At 43.6% G+C, this 18,426-nt stretch overlaps 1 protein-coding gene across 1 annotated transcript; it reads left to right on the forward strand.

The window, feature by feature from the left end:
- Positions 1 to 483: 483 nt before the first annotated feature.
- Positions 484 to 17,988, forward strand: LOC103364889 (14-3-3 protein beta/alpha-1). Its single transcript, XM_008292175.1, has 7 exons — positions 484 to 572; positions 6,229 to 6,389; positions 8,084 to 8,224; positions 11,913 to 12,036; positions 13,675 to 13,838; positions 14,859 to 14,954; positions 17,109 to 17,988. The coding sequence occupies exons 2-7, from the start codon at positions 6,237 to 6,239 to the stop codon at positions 17,163 to 17,165; spliced, it is 735 nt and encodes a 244-aa protein (XP_008290397.1). The 5' UTR covers positions 484 to 572; positions 6,229 to 6,236; the 3' UTR covers positions 17,166 to 17,988.
- Positions 17,989 to 18,426: the final 438 nt, after the last annotated feature.

Genomic DNA, 18,426 nt, shown 5'->3' on the forward strand with positions numbered 1-18,426 from the left:
TTTGTGAATGAAGAAGAGATTTTCAACAGTGTCCATCTTGTCATTTCTGTTTTTGTGTGTGTTTTCTTTAACATTTTCAATAATCCAATTCCTAAATCAATCAAATGAAATAAATATATTTAGTTTATATTGTGAAAATGGAGTGACTGGACTGTGTGCTTTGTGGTTTGCAGTGGCCGTGTAGGTGGTGTGGTTGGAGAAACAGACCTGCTTGTTATAAAGTATAAAAATCAGTGTAACCCACACAGAGCTGTGTCAGCTGACACGATGGTGAACTCAGATACGGCAGCAGCGGCCTCGTGGAGACAGTTGCCACGGAGACCGGCGCACGTCATCCTGTAGCGGTTGCCATGGTCCTCCTGACGTCAAAGCCCCTCGCAAGATGCTTAGGAAACCCCCTGGCGCGGTTGCCCTGGATACTGGCGGGGGGAGGGGTGGGGCTTAGAGGAAGCGGAAGTGTCAGAGCAGGCGGAAGTGGTACTGCCCTGAATACCCTGAGCAGCGAGCGGAGGACGGCTGACAAACTCCCATCGTTCACAGAATAAAATCGGGATTCCTTGTACGCTCAAAATGTGAGTTCGCTTGCATATCACTCGATTATTACCTTATGCACACTGTTACGGGAGTGTTTCGGGGGAAAGAGCAGCCCTAGCGGTGGCCCCATTGCCTGCCGCTGCGGCGGAAGGTGCCTATTGTGGTTTGGGGCTGGGTGCGAGGGATTTAGGCCGAGAATGTGGCCAGATATCGAGAAATAGCCCACGAAACACCCCGGTGGTGGTTGACTGTGCAATTAGTGCCGGCAGCGCGGCGCAGATTTTTAATTTTGACGGCTCGGTCTCCGGTCGATACATGCGTGGTGCGGCGGTTGGCCGTGTTGGGAGGGAGAAGCAGCCCCCAAGTTTGGCCATTTTGACAGCTTAGCAGCCGTGCCCCGACCGTCGTGATAGCAGCCCAGACATTTTAGCAGCTAGCGCTAGGTACGCTGCACGGCGGATAGCATAAGACTAGCACTTAGCTGCTGGCCGTAGCGGGACACATACGTGGCCTCGTTATTCGCTGGATAGGCTGGCGACAGAACAAGCGCGATGGTGGATTGTCTTTAGCGGAGCTCCGTCATGGCGTAGTGAAGCGATATGGAAGCTAACACACCCTCCATATTTCCCGGGAGTTTCCCCCGCAAACGCGACTTCGTTCTTTTATATATAAACGGGAAAAAAAACGTTTTCTTTCGATGTAATTTAACTCGCAGGGGACAGCGGTGACTTCGTGCAGAAGCCGCATTTAAGCGTTACGATAATTCGGCTCCCGGTTCGGTGTCGGCTCACCGCCATTAAGATTGAACTGGGTCAGGTCCCGTTAGCGGCTAGGCTAACCGTTGCAGCTAGCGGCCGTGCTGTGACGCTCGGTTAGCATGCTAGCCGCTGGTAATCTATCTCTCCATCTTAAAATTCCGCAGGGGAATGCGACAAGGAGGGCGTAGCTGTTAGCAGGCCGACTCAGCGCTACAGCCCGAATATTCCTGTCCGTAGGCTGTGTATTTTTTTCCTTTCCTTTTTTTTAAAAATCCGGGCAAAACCGGTGCAAAAGCCAACGAATTTAAACCGGCCGGGGAAAAAGGGGGCCCCCCGTTTTTTTTTTTTTCCCGTTTTTTTCTCGTTACGAATAAGCCTGTTAACCTTAATAGTTAGCTTGACGGTTGGATAAGAGCATTGCATATGTAGAGTGTGTTGGTGGCGTGAGAGGTGATTGTAGCCCGATCGACTGGCTGGGCCAAGTTGGATCAATTTTACCCGATGTGTGGGTCGTTATGGCGGTTAACTAACGCGTCATTAATGCGCTTGTAGCTGCGATGAGCGGCATTTTACCTCATGCTAAATGCTAACGCCAGGATGCTAATATGTCACACACACACACAGCACGGTTGTCCAAATATAAAAATATACACACATAATCCGAAAATTAAAATAACGCACAGCCACCCTCCTTTTTTTTACTCTTCGGAAATGAAACCTGTTAAATTATTGCCTCAGGTTTTTTTTTTAATTGATAATTGTAAGCTGTCTTTCATAAGCAATTTAGTTCCACAAAATCAAACATTATCTTTATAGTTGCTGATGTGTGATCATCACGTGCTTGAGTGGAGCATTTGACAGTAAAACCAGCACATGAACTGGGTTGTGACAGTAGTGAACAAATCACCTTGCACCAATATCTTACTGTTTCCAACAATATTTCAATCTGATTGAAAGGTGCTGCTGCTAAGCAAAGGACCTCACAAGAAACTGTTAATGTCCTGTCTTTTGATTTAATTGATTAACCATCACCTCTACAAAAGAAATAGTGATGAAAATACTCCAGAACCTAATTTGATGGAAGGGTTGCTGGTTTTGTTTAGCCCAGTGTAAATGTCTTTACTGTCATATCAGACATACCATTGCACTGAGGAAATGAACTTAATATTTGGCTTTTTTTGTTGAAAGTATAAGCTGCCAGAAGTTACTAAATTCTCTGATGGTTGATTAAAGTTGAACAGCTAATTCACACAGAGACATTTAAAGTTAGTTTATTTTAATTTTTGTAGTCAAGCCTCTTGCCTCTTTTGTATTTCACTACAACATCAGTCTATTGATTAATATGCTCGATTACCAAGGCATATTGTATAGAATAATATAGCTTTGTATTTGATGATGCGTTGATGCTGGTGGTGGGGATATGACCAGTACGAAACAATCTGAATTTCCTTATGTCAACATCAAACTCAACAAAGCAACGATAAATCTTTTTTTTTTTTTCTCCCTTCCTTCAGTTAGTGTCTTGATAATGGACAGAATGGGTTTCTGAATATATAATGCATCCAGTGCCTAATGGTTTCACCATTTTTGTTTTTTTGGAAAACTAATGGAACCACAGTCGGTATCAGCAGATAATTGATTTTTACTTTTCAGCCCTTGAATCAGCACTCGATGTGTGCTACTGGTGCACTCCCAGCTGAGAGGCTATTAATTACTCTGCAGCACCATAGGAAATGCGTACGAGTGGCAGCATGATCACGGCGTAGTTTTTAGATTTGTCCTGTGTTTTTTTTCACTCAGGTGTGAGGTCTGCTGTCACGCTTTTCCTTCACACTTAACTATTAGTTTTCCTGCACGGTAGTATATTAAATATATATATCACAAGTTACTCTGAGTCTTGAAAAACAGTTATTAGGATAGAGATGTACAATTTGGTTATGATTACACTGATTTTTAAAATATATATTGTAGGTCTGTTGATTTAATAATACCTATAGAAGGTTTATGATTACTGCAGTTATTTTTTTTAAAGAATTACTTAGTTCTTTGAGTCAGGGTTGCAATTGAACCTATAATATGCCTTTTAGCAGTAACGATTTTGTAAATTCTCTAGAGATTCAATTACTTTCTTAGTGGTTTGAACAAGCTGACAAGAACGTATGCACTTAGTTGTAGTCCAGCAATCCAAGAACTTAATAACACTGATGCAAAATTTGTACAAAAATCCAAAAGTACGCCTGCACATGGCTCTCCAGCATCACCCACAATAGCACAATACACCCAGGGATAGTGAAGCTGAAGCTATACAGTCTGGCACAGTCTCGACTGTTTGACAAACTTAACTAGTGCAAATGTTGTCATATTGCCCAGCCCTTGTGATACGAGTGATTTTAGATAGGGTTGGAACAAGTTATTGATTTATCAGTAACTCGCAAACTGTTACAGGCAATTAAATCTGCACACTGATCTGGCACCGTGAGTTAACAGACCAGAACCTCGGCTGAACCACCTCTTTTAAATGTAAGTGAGTAATTCCTGAGTCTACCACCATTAAATGGGGAAGGGTATTATTTGCCTTGAATGCCGTGGTGCCATCTGGTGGTCTCGAGGTAAACTCCATTATTTTATAGTCATAGCACATCTACTGTTTTCCAGCTGAGGAAAGGAAAAGAAGAAGAAAAAAACACTTGAAAACATCAAACTGATCATTTCTGGGCCACAAAGTTTCTCCAGACAAGTGAAGAGTACAATAAACTCTCCAAGACCTCAACTGTCCTCTGCAATGAGGTCAGATCAGCCATAAAGAAGCTTCCATTGCCAAGGTAGAGGATACAGAGCAGGCCCTGACCTGCATTCATGGCTGCATCGAAACCATTAAGAATTGAGAATAAAATGTACATTTTTAAGTTTATTTAATTAGGGTTTCATTTAGAGATGATTCATAGACTTCTTGTGTTTATGCAGAATTAACAGGAAAATGTACAGATGTCTGCCTTTACAGTAGGAGGACTGATCATAAAGACTGATCATGCTCACTGCCCTGCATAGTCACACCCTAAAGGCCCGTCCAGAGCCAGGAAAATCCCTGAGAATGTATACAGCGATTCTTGTCAGGTGCTTTTCCAGTTGCAGCTAAACAGCAGAGAGAAAGAGAGCCACTGCTGGGGAGACCAAATCACACAGCATGTTGTCTAACTGGAAGAGGGATCGTAACACAAGTGTAGATTTCTACGCCAAGGACTAAAGTGACTTGGTATTTATATAGATTCAAGCAACAGAAGAACTCTTAACAAAAAGCCAAAATGTGCACAGAAATGGCTGAAAACAGTTTGTGAATGCCTCGGAGGAGTTATGAGGAATTTATGGCAGTCACTTGAAAATTAGGAAAAACAAAAACGTTTTGTCGAAGGTGCATCTAATATAAGTTCACCTGAAGGAGTTCCAAAACAGAAATGTGATCTGATGTGAGTCATTGCTTAAAAACTTCAAAGATCCAGTGAGGTCAATATTGTTTTTCGGCACCACATCTATACCCAATTTATTATTTTAGCACTATTATGTTCACTTCTTTCTGCTCTTTTGTCATTTTTTTCCGTGATTCTCAGCAATTAATAAGAAAAAGGTTTTGACAAAAGCGAGAAAATTCTTGGTTGACTGGAATTTTTTCACACATGTCAGAGCTTGTTCACCCTGGTCAATCTGTTGACGATTTTCTCGACTAAACGATTATTCGTTTGGTCTTTAAAATAGTGAGAAATGTGTTTCCCGAAGCCCGAGATAGCTTTCTGAAATGCCTTGTTTTATCCCAAAGATATTCAGCTCATTATGACAAAAGGAGGGAAAAAACCAACAAAATTTTAAACCTTAAGAAACTGGAATTGACTTTTTTTTCACTCATTCGATTATCAAAATGTTTGCCAGTTAATTGACAGCTAATCAATTAATTGTCACAGCTTTCATTTTAAAACAATTAAGAGTTAAATGTAATTAAAGTTACCACTGGATTGAATCTGACGCGGATGCATTTGACGGGAAAAAAAAAACAAATCCAAACTACTCTGCTTGTAGTATTTATCATAGCTCTTTTGCCCTCCATAGGGAAACACTCTTCTCACCCCTTGCTTCCACAGAAAGGTGGGAGTTCAGGTAAGTTGCAAGGATGCTCGCACTCAGCAGGGGGTGGTATTTGGATTTCCCTGTGGTGGAAGGGTGACTAAACTGGAAAGATATTAAAAACTTGCATCATGGAGGGTAAAACTGGTGTCTGGTGTTTACGTAGGAACATTTCCCTTATGGTGTAATGGTGTTTTTTTTTTTTCTTTTTAACCGCTTAAATGTATGATGATGCGATTTAGAAGTCATCCAGATTGAAAACGCAGCTCGTTGTGGAGCGTTTACGGTGTGATGTGTAGATATGAGAGCGACAGAGGCGAGGCTGTGGCCTACTTAAACCTACAGATTCATCTGGAGAGCAGGAAGCCCTCGGGGATGAAATAACGGGGAGCAGCCGTTGCACTGGAATCGAGTTTTTGACATTTTATTAAGTGCTGTTAAGTCCATGCCTGTATATTTGGCACTTTATTGTTACCTTCTGATTAGCTTTTGTCCAAGCAGGACAGATTTGTCATCATTATGCATGTTACAAAGGAGGCACTCACAAGCACTCGACCTAGCCCACTCTAGTGGCTCCTCTTCCTTCTTTCCACTTCTTCAACATGGTCTACTTATATCATTGGCCCTTGAGATTTCCACTCCTCTGTTTCACACACTTACACTTGTCTTTCTATCAGATTTCTCGCCCCTGTATTGTTTTGCTGCCTGCTCTTTTTTTTTTTTCTGTCCTTGCCTGTTCTAGCTGGTGAACGGAAAGCCTCCGTTGTGATGTTTAAATACTTACTCGGTCTTCTCTGTGCTCCTGTTGTTCTTCACCGCACAGACTAAAAGATGGATAAGAACGACCTGGTGCAGAAAGCCAAGCTGGCAGAGCAGGCTGAGCGCTATGACGACATGGCGGCTGCCATGAAGTCCGTGACGGAGCAGGGCCTGGAGCTCAGCAACGAGGAGCGCAACCTGCTCTCTGTCGCCTACAAGAACGTGGTATGAAATCCATCTAATGAGTCAGGTTTTCCTGTGTTTTTTTTCTTCTCTCTCTCTCTATACAAATGTGCAGAGGCTCTGGTACAGCTGACTGCAGAGTGTAACTGTTTAGCTGAGTTCACAGCGTAGAGCTCACGGTTCAATATGTCGACTTTTAGTTGGGCTGAAAATAGCACAAAATGCGTTCCCACACTTTGACCATTCTTATCTTTTTACAACCGGTTTTCCACATACGTTTCCCTACAGCACGTAAAAAACACACTTTCTAAAATCTCCATAGAACTAAGCTAAAGAAAAAGAACGTTTTCTTTAAGATAATACATTAAAGGCACTATTTGGGTTAACATTTAACTATCTAGAGAAATTACCTTAGTTCAAATTTCAGTGCAGTTGTGATTATTGCTGTTGGATCTTGTCCTACGAAACAATATTTAGAGATTGCTCTGAGACAACTCTGCAAAAAACTCCATGTAACCATACAGATGAGAGCAGAGGGCAGAGATTCTCCCCAAAATTATAAGAACCTTATGTTCCTGCTAAGTTTGCAAATCTCGTCACGACAAACCTTCGAAGAAAGACGAGCGTTCAGCCGTCGTGGTCTTAAAAACAGGCAGAGCAGTCCAACGGTCGAGCTGATATGAAAATTCCCTCCGTCATGCTTCACTCCCACTTTCCACTGCCCATTGATTAAACTGCATTTATATCTCGCTGCCTTTCTCACACCTGTAGCAACGAGGAACATCTTCCCTCGGAAGTTGCGGCCTCTGTTCTTTCTCAAATGACTGCCAGATTTTTTTTTTTTCTGGGGAAACGTTTTGCTGTGGAAGTTCAGGGCAACAGGACACAATGAGTAGGCTGTAACATTTAACAGCATGCTATAGATTATCCTATCTTGGCAAGCATCACTCGCTAAAATGCCATCTCATGTAACGCGGAGACTGTCACTAGCTGGGTTGCTTGTTTCGATTTCTGTATTTTCAGTTTTTTTCCATGAAGATTTTATAGTCTAACTATGAGGCAGAAATTATGTAAGAGCAGCCTCAGGTTTTCCAGCACTGCTGCTCTATTTATCATTGAGGGCTTTTTTTTTTTTTTTTTTTTTAAAGCTTGCCAACATTGAGTACTACTCAGTGTGCTTCAATATAAGCTGCAACCAGAAGGATGGTATAAGTCATTCCTTGCTTATGTTTAGTTCAAACATCAGAAATAGATCGGAAGTCACGCTCAGCTCACATGACAAGGAAACAGACTGCCGTTTTATTGTCGGATGCTGTGACGCTAACAAAGGTTTGATGTTTGTTTAACACGGCAAAGCTGGTTTGAATCGTCTTAAATTACAATTTCAGTGACGTTAAAATGTAAATCTGTGGCTGATTTTAAATGCCAGCTTCCCTTTATTTCAGTTGCTCATAAACATTTCAGTACGATCAGGTTATCTGTTGTTGTAATGAAAGGAATCGTTAAAATTTTCATGAAATATTGTCCTCAATCTGCTGATATCTATGTGCAAATATGCACTGATATAACGACCTAAAATCAACACCAAATAATTGTATTTTTACTCACGGTTGCTCACATTTAATCTGTCTTATTTTAAGCCGTGTTTATCCAGTCATGTATGTAAGATGCTGTCTTTTAATGTCAGTTTCTGTTTTTCGCTCGATGTCGTTTTTTTTTTTTTTTTTTGGCATTAGGTGGGGGCCCGCCGTTCATCCTGGCGCGTCATCTCCAGCATCGAGCAGAAGACGGAGGGGAACGAGAAGAAACAGCAGATGGCCCGCGATTACCGCGTGAAGATCGAGACCGAACTCCAAGATATCTGCAACGACGTGCTGGTACGGACAGGGATGGGGAAGGGCAGGCAAGGGAGTGAGGAGGTGTGAAGGAAGAGAGTGAGAACGGATAAGACGGATGGCGGTGATGGGTGGGACAGAAGGTAGAAAGAGAAAAGAGAGAAAGATGGTGGCAGCGCTGTCGCTGATCCCCCCCTGGCTGAGGAAGGAATAACGGTCACATGGTTTTTACTCGGGGAGACTGTAATAATGTTGCTGGCAGCTGTTGAAAGAGCTGTCAAACAAAGCTTTAATTTTCCTCTATTTTTCACCTTGCTACCCCGCTTGGGCGTCTCAGCTTCATTTCTTGTGTTTACGTGGTGCAGAGGCAAAGGAGCGCTGTACTGGAAAGGCTGCAAGTTATGAACCGAGAGTATGTAGATTTAAAATATGTTAGGATTTTTTTTCTCTCTCTCTGTCTCATCCGTCAGCTGAGGCCTGAGAAAGGGTTCAGACCAAAAATAGCACAGCATCAAAAAAAGAAAAAAACAAGGCGGGTGTGTTGTTCCAGGTGCTCATTCCAGTTTGAGTTCTGGATCCAATAGTTTCGTTTTTAGTCGCTGTCCTCATGCAGCGTTACACAAACATTACTACGAGTCATCTACCCGGAATGCGCCTGGCTGGTCGGTGTTTCAGAGCGTTGTGAGAGAAACACGAGCTCGCCTTTGTAGCCTACAAACTCAAGCATGAGATCGTGTGTTTTGTTGCGTATCTGTTCAGAGAACTTTTAAACCAGCGACAGAAGGTAACTCGAACAGAGCCAACGAGCACACTGATGGCTGTGTGTGCAGATTCAGTGCTGTAAACATGCTGGTGGTGGTGGGAGAAAGAAGAGAAGCACAGCGAGGAGAGCTGCAGACTTGCAAGAAAATACTGTTGGTTAATATTAACCTGAAGTGATTTGTTTTGCAGAATCTTTTAGTCGTCAGTCACTCTGGTTCCGAGCATCAGATCGGCAGTGACTGAAGCACAGGCTCGGTTTAGCGTCTTACTCATCTGCTCAAATGCTTGCTCGAGAGAAGCCGTCGAAGCGTTGCGTTCAAACAACAATGTGCTTTTTTTTAAACGCCACAAATGTGATTTAGACCTCATGAGCAACCCTCACACTGTCGGGACCTGAAGAGCGCAGAACAGAAATTGCTCAAGGTCAAACCAGACTCAAATTTTTTAGCGCATGAGCAGACTTTCTAATAATATCTTCAAGGTCAAACTGGGGAGCCTCTGCAGTGATGTGGTGCTGTAGGAATGAAGGGAGGAAAGGATGGGTGGAGACATGCTGTCCTTAAAGCAGCGGGAAGGTTGGAAGGGAGAAGCTCTGATGCATCCACAGGACAGAAAGACATGTCAGCGACCTTGACCTAGAAGAGCTCGCCAGTTGACCAGGCCGGCAGAGAAATTACATCCATTCGCTTCCCCCCAGTGTGAACTATATTTGCCCCCTAAGCAAAAATAAAAGCTGCATTTGGAAACGAGGTGTATTTGCTGCCAAAATGTTACAGGGGAAGCGTGCGTTAGCAACTGCTGCGTTGGCTAGAAAGATGTGCGACTAAATTGAAACCAAAGACGAGCAGAATGGTGCAGAAAAGGCAGAACATGTCACCACCTGGTACCAACTAGTAGACGGCAATAAGAAATGAGAGGAATGTTAGGCTATCGAACCTGCCACGAAAAAGGCCCGAGAGCCTTCAGGTTTTTGTTTTTCTGAATTTATTGGAAATAACAGACGATGAAACAAAAACAATGGGACAGCTGAGGTTGCCGAGTGGTGACTGAGTTGCTCAACATTAGGACTAGTCAGCTCTGAAAAAATCAGAAGAAGAACCCAATTTAGCCATCAAGATTTAATCTGATAACTCTCCTGATTGGCCTTTATAGACTTCCAACACTATTTTTTTTTTTTAAAAACACGTTGGTTGCTCACAAGTCGTGTCCACACTAAACCCGTGAACAGTAGTCAGCAGTAAATTAATATATTGATTATTTTAAAGGATAGATGAGAAGCGCTCGTCTGCCACCGAATCTCTCATGCTTGGTTGCATCTTAGATTAACTGAATCAAGATTTAATCCTACAACCAAACTCTTGAGTCAGTTTTATGTATTATTTGATTATTTCTAGTGATTAGACTTTTTTGTAGCAATTAGCGTTCTGCAGGAATTAGATAAACGGCACAAGAAGGGAAAATCATTGCACTGTACACAGCTCAGAATCACACGTGGACAGTGCTTCATGAGATCAAAGGCATCATTTGGTGTTTCAACACTGAGCACATGATTTTAAAACGGACCTTGAACAGCTGTTTCTACTGTACATGTGTGCATGACATTCCTACGACAGGTTACCGGAGTCAGCAGATTAAAACAGACAGTGCTGAAACAAAGCCGGTCTCAGTGACGAGATGCTCGGGGCTGAAGCCAGAGCTGATCACATGATCTGGTTAAAACCTCTCTTTAAATGATCTGATGAGGTCAGTCTCCGCAGCAGGAACAAGAATGATACACGTGCTTTAAGTTTGTGACACCCCGTCGGCAAACTCGACTTTTTTTTCTCCTTTTCAGACAAGAACTTAGTTAAGAGCATCAGTTGGCCCGGGGCGATAACGGTACCAAACTGTAAAACCTCTTTTACTGTCAGGTCCATTTATAACAGCAGCCTTGTTTTCTAGATGGGCTCATATAGAAATGTCATAAAATCAGCACATGGACCCTCTGAACCCCACGACACACTGGAAGGTTTATAAAGGAATGTTTTATATATAAATAAAAATCACCAAAATCCACCATTTATCAAAACCTGACACTGTAAAAAAAAAAAAAAAACTGCAAGTAATGACAGTCCTGTTCATCTGTGACTCAGCATTCTGTCAGAACACAAACCGAGGTTAATGTTGTGATATTAAAATCAGAAAGTTCAATTAAAAATGTAAGAAGAAGAATATGCACAGTATGCTGAGTCATGATTTCTTGCAACATTCTTGGAGTTTAATCCCAACAACTGGACTTGCTTGAGTTCCTTGAAGACGTTCCAGCTCTCATCCAAGAGGCTTCATCAGGTCTGACTGACTAGTTGGGAGTTCCAGATACTTTTATCCTTAAGGAGCCATTAACACCTGAGTTTGGGGGTTTGTTGCTCCTCCCCCTCGTTATGCAAGTCGTTAGTGCTCCCCCTGCTACAAAGGGGTTCGTTAAGGTCTTTTGTGGCTCGGTGTGGATGTGGGTTCGTCTTCCTGGGGAGATATAAGTTAGTGACGGTCACACTAGAGAGTCTGGAACTCACCACTGCTCAGCTCAGACCTGTCACCAAGTGTACGCTGAGCAATTATGGCGTCCAGTGTGTCCCCACGCCCTCCACATCGTCACACAATAGGTAGCCTCAGTCCTGCACTCACACAAGCGTTCATCCCCTCTTCTCTGCTGCATTATTTAAAACACACAGAGAGTCGGTTATGTGAAAGTAATCGAGGTTCAGGTGTTTCTGCTTTTGGCAGTGGCGTCTGTGTTCATCACAGGTCTGGCGTTGGCAAAGGCTGCAGCGCAAATATTAGTAAAGCCGTCCGTGATCAAGTCGTCTGTTTACTTATCCACCGACAGGTTTCTGTGCGCGGTCCTCTGCCACTGGTGTATAAATACAAAATGTGCCGTCCCGCATCTTGTTTCTGTTTGTAAACCCCTCTGGTCCTCTGTCTGTTTCAGAGTCTGCTCGAGAAATTCCTCATTCCCAATGCATCTCAGGCGGAGAGCAAGGTGTTCTACCTCAAAATGAAAGGAGACTACTATAGATACCTGTCAGAGGTGGCCTGTGGGGACTCAAAGAAGAGTGAGTATCAGTGTTTGAGCCTTTTAAACAATCAGTCATCAAGGCAGGAGAAACTAGATGTAGTAAATTATGTCTCATCATTTTTGATTTTCTGTGCAAGTCTTGCTGCCTTATTAGAGAACTATTGAGTGATTCTGGTGACCTTGAACCCAGTTAAAGACACGATTCCTCTCTTTGTGCCACTCGCATAATCAAGAGTGTCACTGTCTTAGTGCCACGAAGTCAGTTGCTGCCAATATCCCTTTTTAATAAACAGAACTTGGCAAACTTTTAATCATTTGCAGATAAGAAACCATTTTGTTGCTCAAAGAACTCAAAGCTTCCTTTTATTTAGCGTATCACCAATATCACAGATAACTAGTGGTTGACACCAGGTCTGTAGTTAACCAAGGGAAATCTTGGTTGACAGAAATCGCACCTCCTCTTCGACCAAACAAGTGGTTGCAATAAAAAACAACAACACCTGCATATCACTATCACTAGATGATCTAAATCAACCACAGTGCAGCAGGCGCTGCAGCATAACTGATTTTAATCTGGTTATTCTGCAGTGAAATGGTGACAGAACCGATCAGCATGCTCGTGTCCACATGTATGATTTGAGAAAATTATATCAGTTGGTGGCTCCAAGAACCATTGAGGTATATAACAAGACAAGTTCTCCGACCATTTAAGGATAACGGGCTGTAATTTCATGTCAACAACTAAGACATCTACTGAAGAGATGCTGCATCTCTCGAAACAGAGAAACATCTGAGAGAACTGAAGCTCAGCAGTTCGACAAACAGATTTTATTAGTGTTCCTTTCAGCAAAGATGGCTGACAGGAGGTTGTGGGATCAGTCGTTTGCTTACATTCGCCATACGAAGGTTTTACAAGCCGCTCGCTGTGTATTTAAACACTGGACCTCCAACACCTTTAAAGGGTCGCGTACAAGCCGTCCAGCGAAAGCCGCATAACAAAATATGTGTGACGTCGCTCCAACATGCAGGTCTTTTATTTATATCCTTTTGCTTTAAGAGTGTGACCGAGTCATTCGGATCATTGCCAAGAGACCGTAAACCTCGTTGCCAACGTTATCAATCTGACTCTGATTGTCATGGCGATAAGCCAAAGCAGTCATTGGATAGGAAATTGTGAAGCGATAATGAGAAACTTATTAAAGATCTAACTCCCCTCTCCAGGGTTCACTGTTGGCAGGCGGACGATGACGTGTGCACTGATTGTCCTCAAGTCTGCAGTCATCAGTGTTTTAGCCTCATTAGTAGCAGGGCTGTGACTGAATATCCCAGAAAATATTTATGTATAATATTATTTGTAATATTTATATTTTGCCATGACATTCACAAACATTCACTTTCCTTGAGGTGGACTGCTTAGAATTTAAAAAAGGTTAAAAGTTGGTATTTTTCAGGAAAGATGGCAGCAAGTTTCTTTCTTACAGTTTGAAAATCACCTTCAATCTTACGAATTACTCATCAGGCCTGAAACTGAATGTGTCCTGTACGGTGTTTTCTAACCACATACTAGAAAATGACAGCGATTGCTAACCTGCTAGCACAACAAACTAGCATGCTGAGTCTACTGTTAGGATCACAGTGTGACAATAAGTGACTGGTGGTTGTTGTTGTTGTACAGCCACGGTGGAGAACTCTCAGCAGGCCTACCAGGAAGCCTTCGACATCAGCAAGAAGGACATGCAGCCAACACACCCCATCCGGCTGGGCCTGGCCCTCAACTTCTCCGTCTTCTACTATGAAATCCTCAACTCGCCCGAGCATGCCTGCTCTCTGGCCAAGCTGGTGGGTCCCCGAACTTAGTTTACTCACGTATATATAAAAAGACTGAATTTGAATGTTTGTTGGTGATACAGGTGATAGACAGGTGGCCCCTCCTCCACAGAACAGATGTACTTGTCTGGATGGAGCAGGATTGGCCAGCTGCTGAGCTGTTGCTCCGAGCAGACTTGAACCCTCATTCATTTAACAGCTGCTTTCTGGCATAGACTATAAAAGATGGACGTAGCAACCGGCCCTGAAAAATGAAGCCAACCCGGAAGTGTCAAAAACCTGCAATATCACTACGTCCGCTAGCTGCTGGCTCCACAAAGCCCTGGCTCCCATAGACTGGAATTGGAAAAGAAGTGATCACAGATCACCAGATATTGCATTCCTACATCTCAGGATTTTTTTCTTATTAGTTTTCATGGTCAGGTCCAGAGATCAGGTGGCCAATCTGAAAATAAATCAATACTGAATTTTTAAAAATCGTCAACATTTTGTGGGGCAAGGGGCGTGGCTGGCTTGATTGACAGTCGGCAGCGACGATGCAGACGAAGCGAGCAGAAGGCGGTAAATGTGGGCGGGGCAGAGAGGGCCCGCCTCTCAATCCGTCTGACCAATCACTGCTCCTATGGCTCCGCCCCCCTCCAACGATTGTTGCGTCACTGGCTCCAAAAATCCAAGATGTCAACCAGGAAGTAGCAAAACCCTGGCTTCATGTTCTCAGTACAGAAACCAACGGGTGACGTCACGGCAGCTACGTCCATCTTTTACACAGTCTATGCTTTCTAGACATGTCTGTCGGAAGCAGTTCAAATATGCATGCTGTGCCCACAGTCGCTACCTGACACGATGACTGAAGTTGTGTAAAGCAACGGAGAGGGCCTCCTGCTGCTACACAGGAACACACGGGAAATGAAAGCTTAACCAGGAAATGTACAAAAGAGCAAACCCAGAAATAGATTGTAACTGAGACCAAGGTAGAAGGTGTGTCAAACTGTAACACGAGAAGGATTGACATCGGCGAACTTCTCCTCGCAGGCTTTCGACGAGGCGATCGCCGAGCTCGACACCTTGAACGAGGACTCCTACAAAGACAGCACGCTGATCATGCAGCTACTAAGGGACAACCTCACTGTGAGTATCCCACCGTCGATCAGGAATACAAATACAGGATGTTTGCTGGAGGTTACCTGTAACTGAACAGCACAACTAAACTTTGAACAGTTGATTGTGAAGTGAATCAAAACCACGTGTATACTTGAATATTCCCGTCAGATAGAGGTGGGACAGATCCCTGCTTATTTCAAAGTGCCTCAAACGTGTCGCGTGTTCGAGTTATATCCTGTTTCCTCGCTTATAATATCTGTCAGACACTTGGGGAGGTTTTCCTCTTTCTGTTTCCTCTGTGCAGATCTGATAATAGCAGCGTAGGTTCTGTTTATTATCATGAGATAAACACGCAGCATAAACGTAGCACCGTCTACCTGCATGGTACTGTTCATACAATATGTGCACTGGGAGTATTCTGCAGTTATGTAGTTATTTTCTTCAGTGTTTAACATCATGAACAACAGTCAGAAAACACAAAAACCACTAGTAAACACCTGACTGTCTTTAACTTGGCACAGCTGACGCGTGTACAAGTACCCTGTGGTTTCACACACAGTGTAATTTATAGGCTCAGAAGTCAGAAATGGAAATGTTTGATCTATGTTTAACTTCTTACTATAGATACTAGGACATGATTTATGTGTCTTCTGCCTTTCAGGTGCTTAGATTTTAGAAGTGCTTCTCCATAACGTGTCCCCGATCGTTTGACACGAATGCAAAATGTGCCCACCTATTGCTGCACCTGCCCACCTGTTGCTGCACCTGCCCCCCTCTGGGCAGCACAGGAAAAACTTCACACTTCCAGAATTTGGGTCCTGAAACATCAGTCCCATCAGTTTCTAATTGGCGGCTGTGGCTCAGGTGGTAGAGCGGGTTGTCCTCCAATCGCAAGGTTGGAGGTTCGATCCCCCGCCCCCTCCACAGTGTCCTTGGGCAAGACACTGCTCCCAATGGCAGGCAGCACCTTGCATGGCAGCTCTGTGGCCATATATAAGTGCAGACCAGACCATTTCTAATTAAAGATGGCTAAGCTGTATTTTTTATTATTGGGCAAAAATCCCACACTAACCATTCAGCATATTGTCATTCAAGTAGCCTGAGAGGACACTAGACGTGTTCACTTACTCATGACTTTTAGAATATCTAGTCCATGTGTGGAGAGATTAGCCAATCCCTGATCAGACGAGCAGCAGTGAAAGCAGGAAGTGATGACACAGCGGGTTAGATGGAGGACTTTGACTCAGGGGTCAGGGTTTGACTCTCAGGCGAAACCACAAATTGCTTTTAGCTTTGTAGTGCGAGCTCGTGTGTTTCTTCACTGCAGCTTTAATTCTTCACAAATGAATGTAAAGTTTAAAAAAAGCCCAAGTAATGTCCTACTGATTGACGCAAACAGTTTGTTTTTTAGTTTTTCTTGCATTTATAAGCAACCATTTCTAGCTGCATATCAGTGGTCGTGTGCAGCTTTAGTGCATGTTTGTGGCAGCAGGACAGCGTGTAAGTGATCGACTCGTAGATGAAAGGTGGACTTGGCCTCTGGGTGTGAAAAGTGAAACCAATGCAGGAAGTGCCTTGAAACTGGTTAAAGCCGCTATAGCTCACCTGGTGGAGCTGGTGTCCCATGTCCCCCCGACGCAGAGGTCATGAGTTTGAGTCCAGCTCATGACCCTTTCCTGCAGGTCCTCCCCCCACTTTCCCGTCTCTGTCTTGACTTTAATATAAAAAAGAAATAAAATAAACTGCATTCTTTCTGATGACCAGCAGAGGGCGAGTTCTCTAGTTGCTCTGATTGCATAGAAGTGTTTGAGGAACTGACCCGACTTCTTGCTTGATTTGCTCCCTCACTAAACCCCTTCCTGATGAGCTGATGGTCGTAATCGCTGCTTTCAAGTCTCGTTTAGGGTTCGGGTTCTGGTATGTTTTGCTGCTTTGGGATTTACAGTCGCTACCGTAGACGGACGTACAAAACATCAACAAGGCCTCAGATCCGCCCCTGACTCACCACGTATGACTAATTCCAACAATTAGTCGGCATAATTGAGTCTGTATTTTTAGCAAACACGCGTCACTGGTGTGTTTCTGTAAAACTACGAACACCGTGGAACACAGGAGGACTTAACAGTGAATCAGTTCATGTTCTGGATGACTGAGATGTCTTCTTCTTCTTCTCCTCTGCAGCTGTGGACATCAGAAAACCAGGGAGACGAGGGTGAAACCGGCGACGGAGAGAACTAGAGCGCACTTCACTGTTAACCCATCCCCACACTCTTCCTCCTCTTCCTCTTCCTCCTCCTCTTCCTCCTCCTTTGATCTCTCTTCCTCCTCTTCCTCCTCTCTTCGTACACATAAAACAGCCCGTTCATTCCCTCGTCCCACTTTTTCAAGCCCGGCCTCCCGACTTCCCTTCTGTATAACCAACAGCATGAATAGTACCTGACCTTCACCAGACAAAAATATTTAAGAATTAAAAAAAAAAAATTAAAAAATGAGGGGAAAAAATAAATCAAGAAACGACTCCATCACCCTCCCCCACCACCACCACCATTTACTCCTCCATCCCTCCCAACCCCCTCCTTGATCCTGGCACTCCAATGCAGGCCAGCAGACTAAAACCACTGGCCAGTCAAGTCTTATAGCACGCAGGGAGGGTTTTTATCCCGACAGTTCAATTCTTTTAGAGCCCACCTTCTCCCGTTTTCTTTTTTTGTTTGAATCTTTCTCTTCCATTCCTTCCGTTCTTCCCTCATTCCTCCTCCTCCTCCCTCCTTCCTAACATCTCAGTACGTTCTCTCACCTTCCTCCTCCTCCCTCCTCCTCCTCCTCCTCCTCCCACCTCTCTCTAGTGAGTTTAATGCATTTATATAGTTGTCCATCCCTTCTCTTTTTGGCTTTTCTTAGTGTACTGGCAAAAAAAAAAAAAATGGCTGGTTTTATTCCACTTTAAACAAAACAAGACAAAAAAAGGTTATTAAACTGTCCGTTTATTTTCAACAAACACTGTGATGCTTAGTTTTTCCTCCACCACGCCGCCACATCCTCGTTTGGTGGCAATAAATAATAAAAAACAAAAAAGGCCAATCTTGAGCTGGGAGGGGGTGTGTTTGAGCAGCAGTGCCATTCTGCTGAGGTTTATACAGAAGGGTTATCCTACAAGGCTGTATTGTGACACTGACGAATCTACGAGTGCGATCAAACACGTCACCGCTTTTGTTTCCTCTCACCGGGACCCCGACTTTCATTTATTTTCCAATTCGGAGCAAAAACATACAGAAATAACGATTGGAAAGTTCTCAAATTTGAAAACGCATACATTCCATCTCCCCCCCGCCGCCCACAACCAGGCGGGACCTCGGCCCGCCTCCTGGGATTCCACTTCCTGTCAGGTGCTGTTGAACATCAGTCCTACTGTCCCTCCAGGTTAATTCCTTCACCACATGTTCATTTCCCCCCTTCTTCTTCTTTTTTTTTTTTTTTTTCCGGTTGTTTTTTTTTTTTT

The sequence above is a fragment of the Stegastes partitus genome, unplaced genomic scaffold, assembly GCF_000690725.1.
Source record: "Stegastes partitus isolate 25-593 unplaced genomic scaffold, Stegastes_partitus-1.0.2 Scaffold789, whole genome shotgun sequence".
In the NCBI taxonomy this organism is placed as follows: domain Eukaryota; kingdom Metazoa; phylum Chordata; class Actinopteri; family Pomacentridae; genus Stegastes; species Stegastes partitus.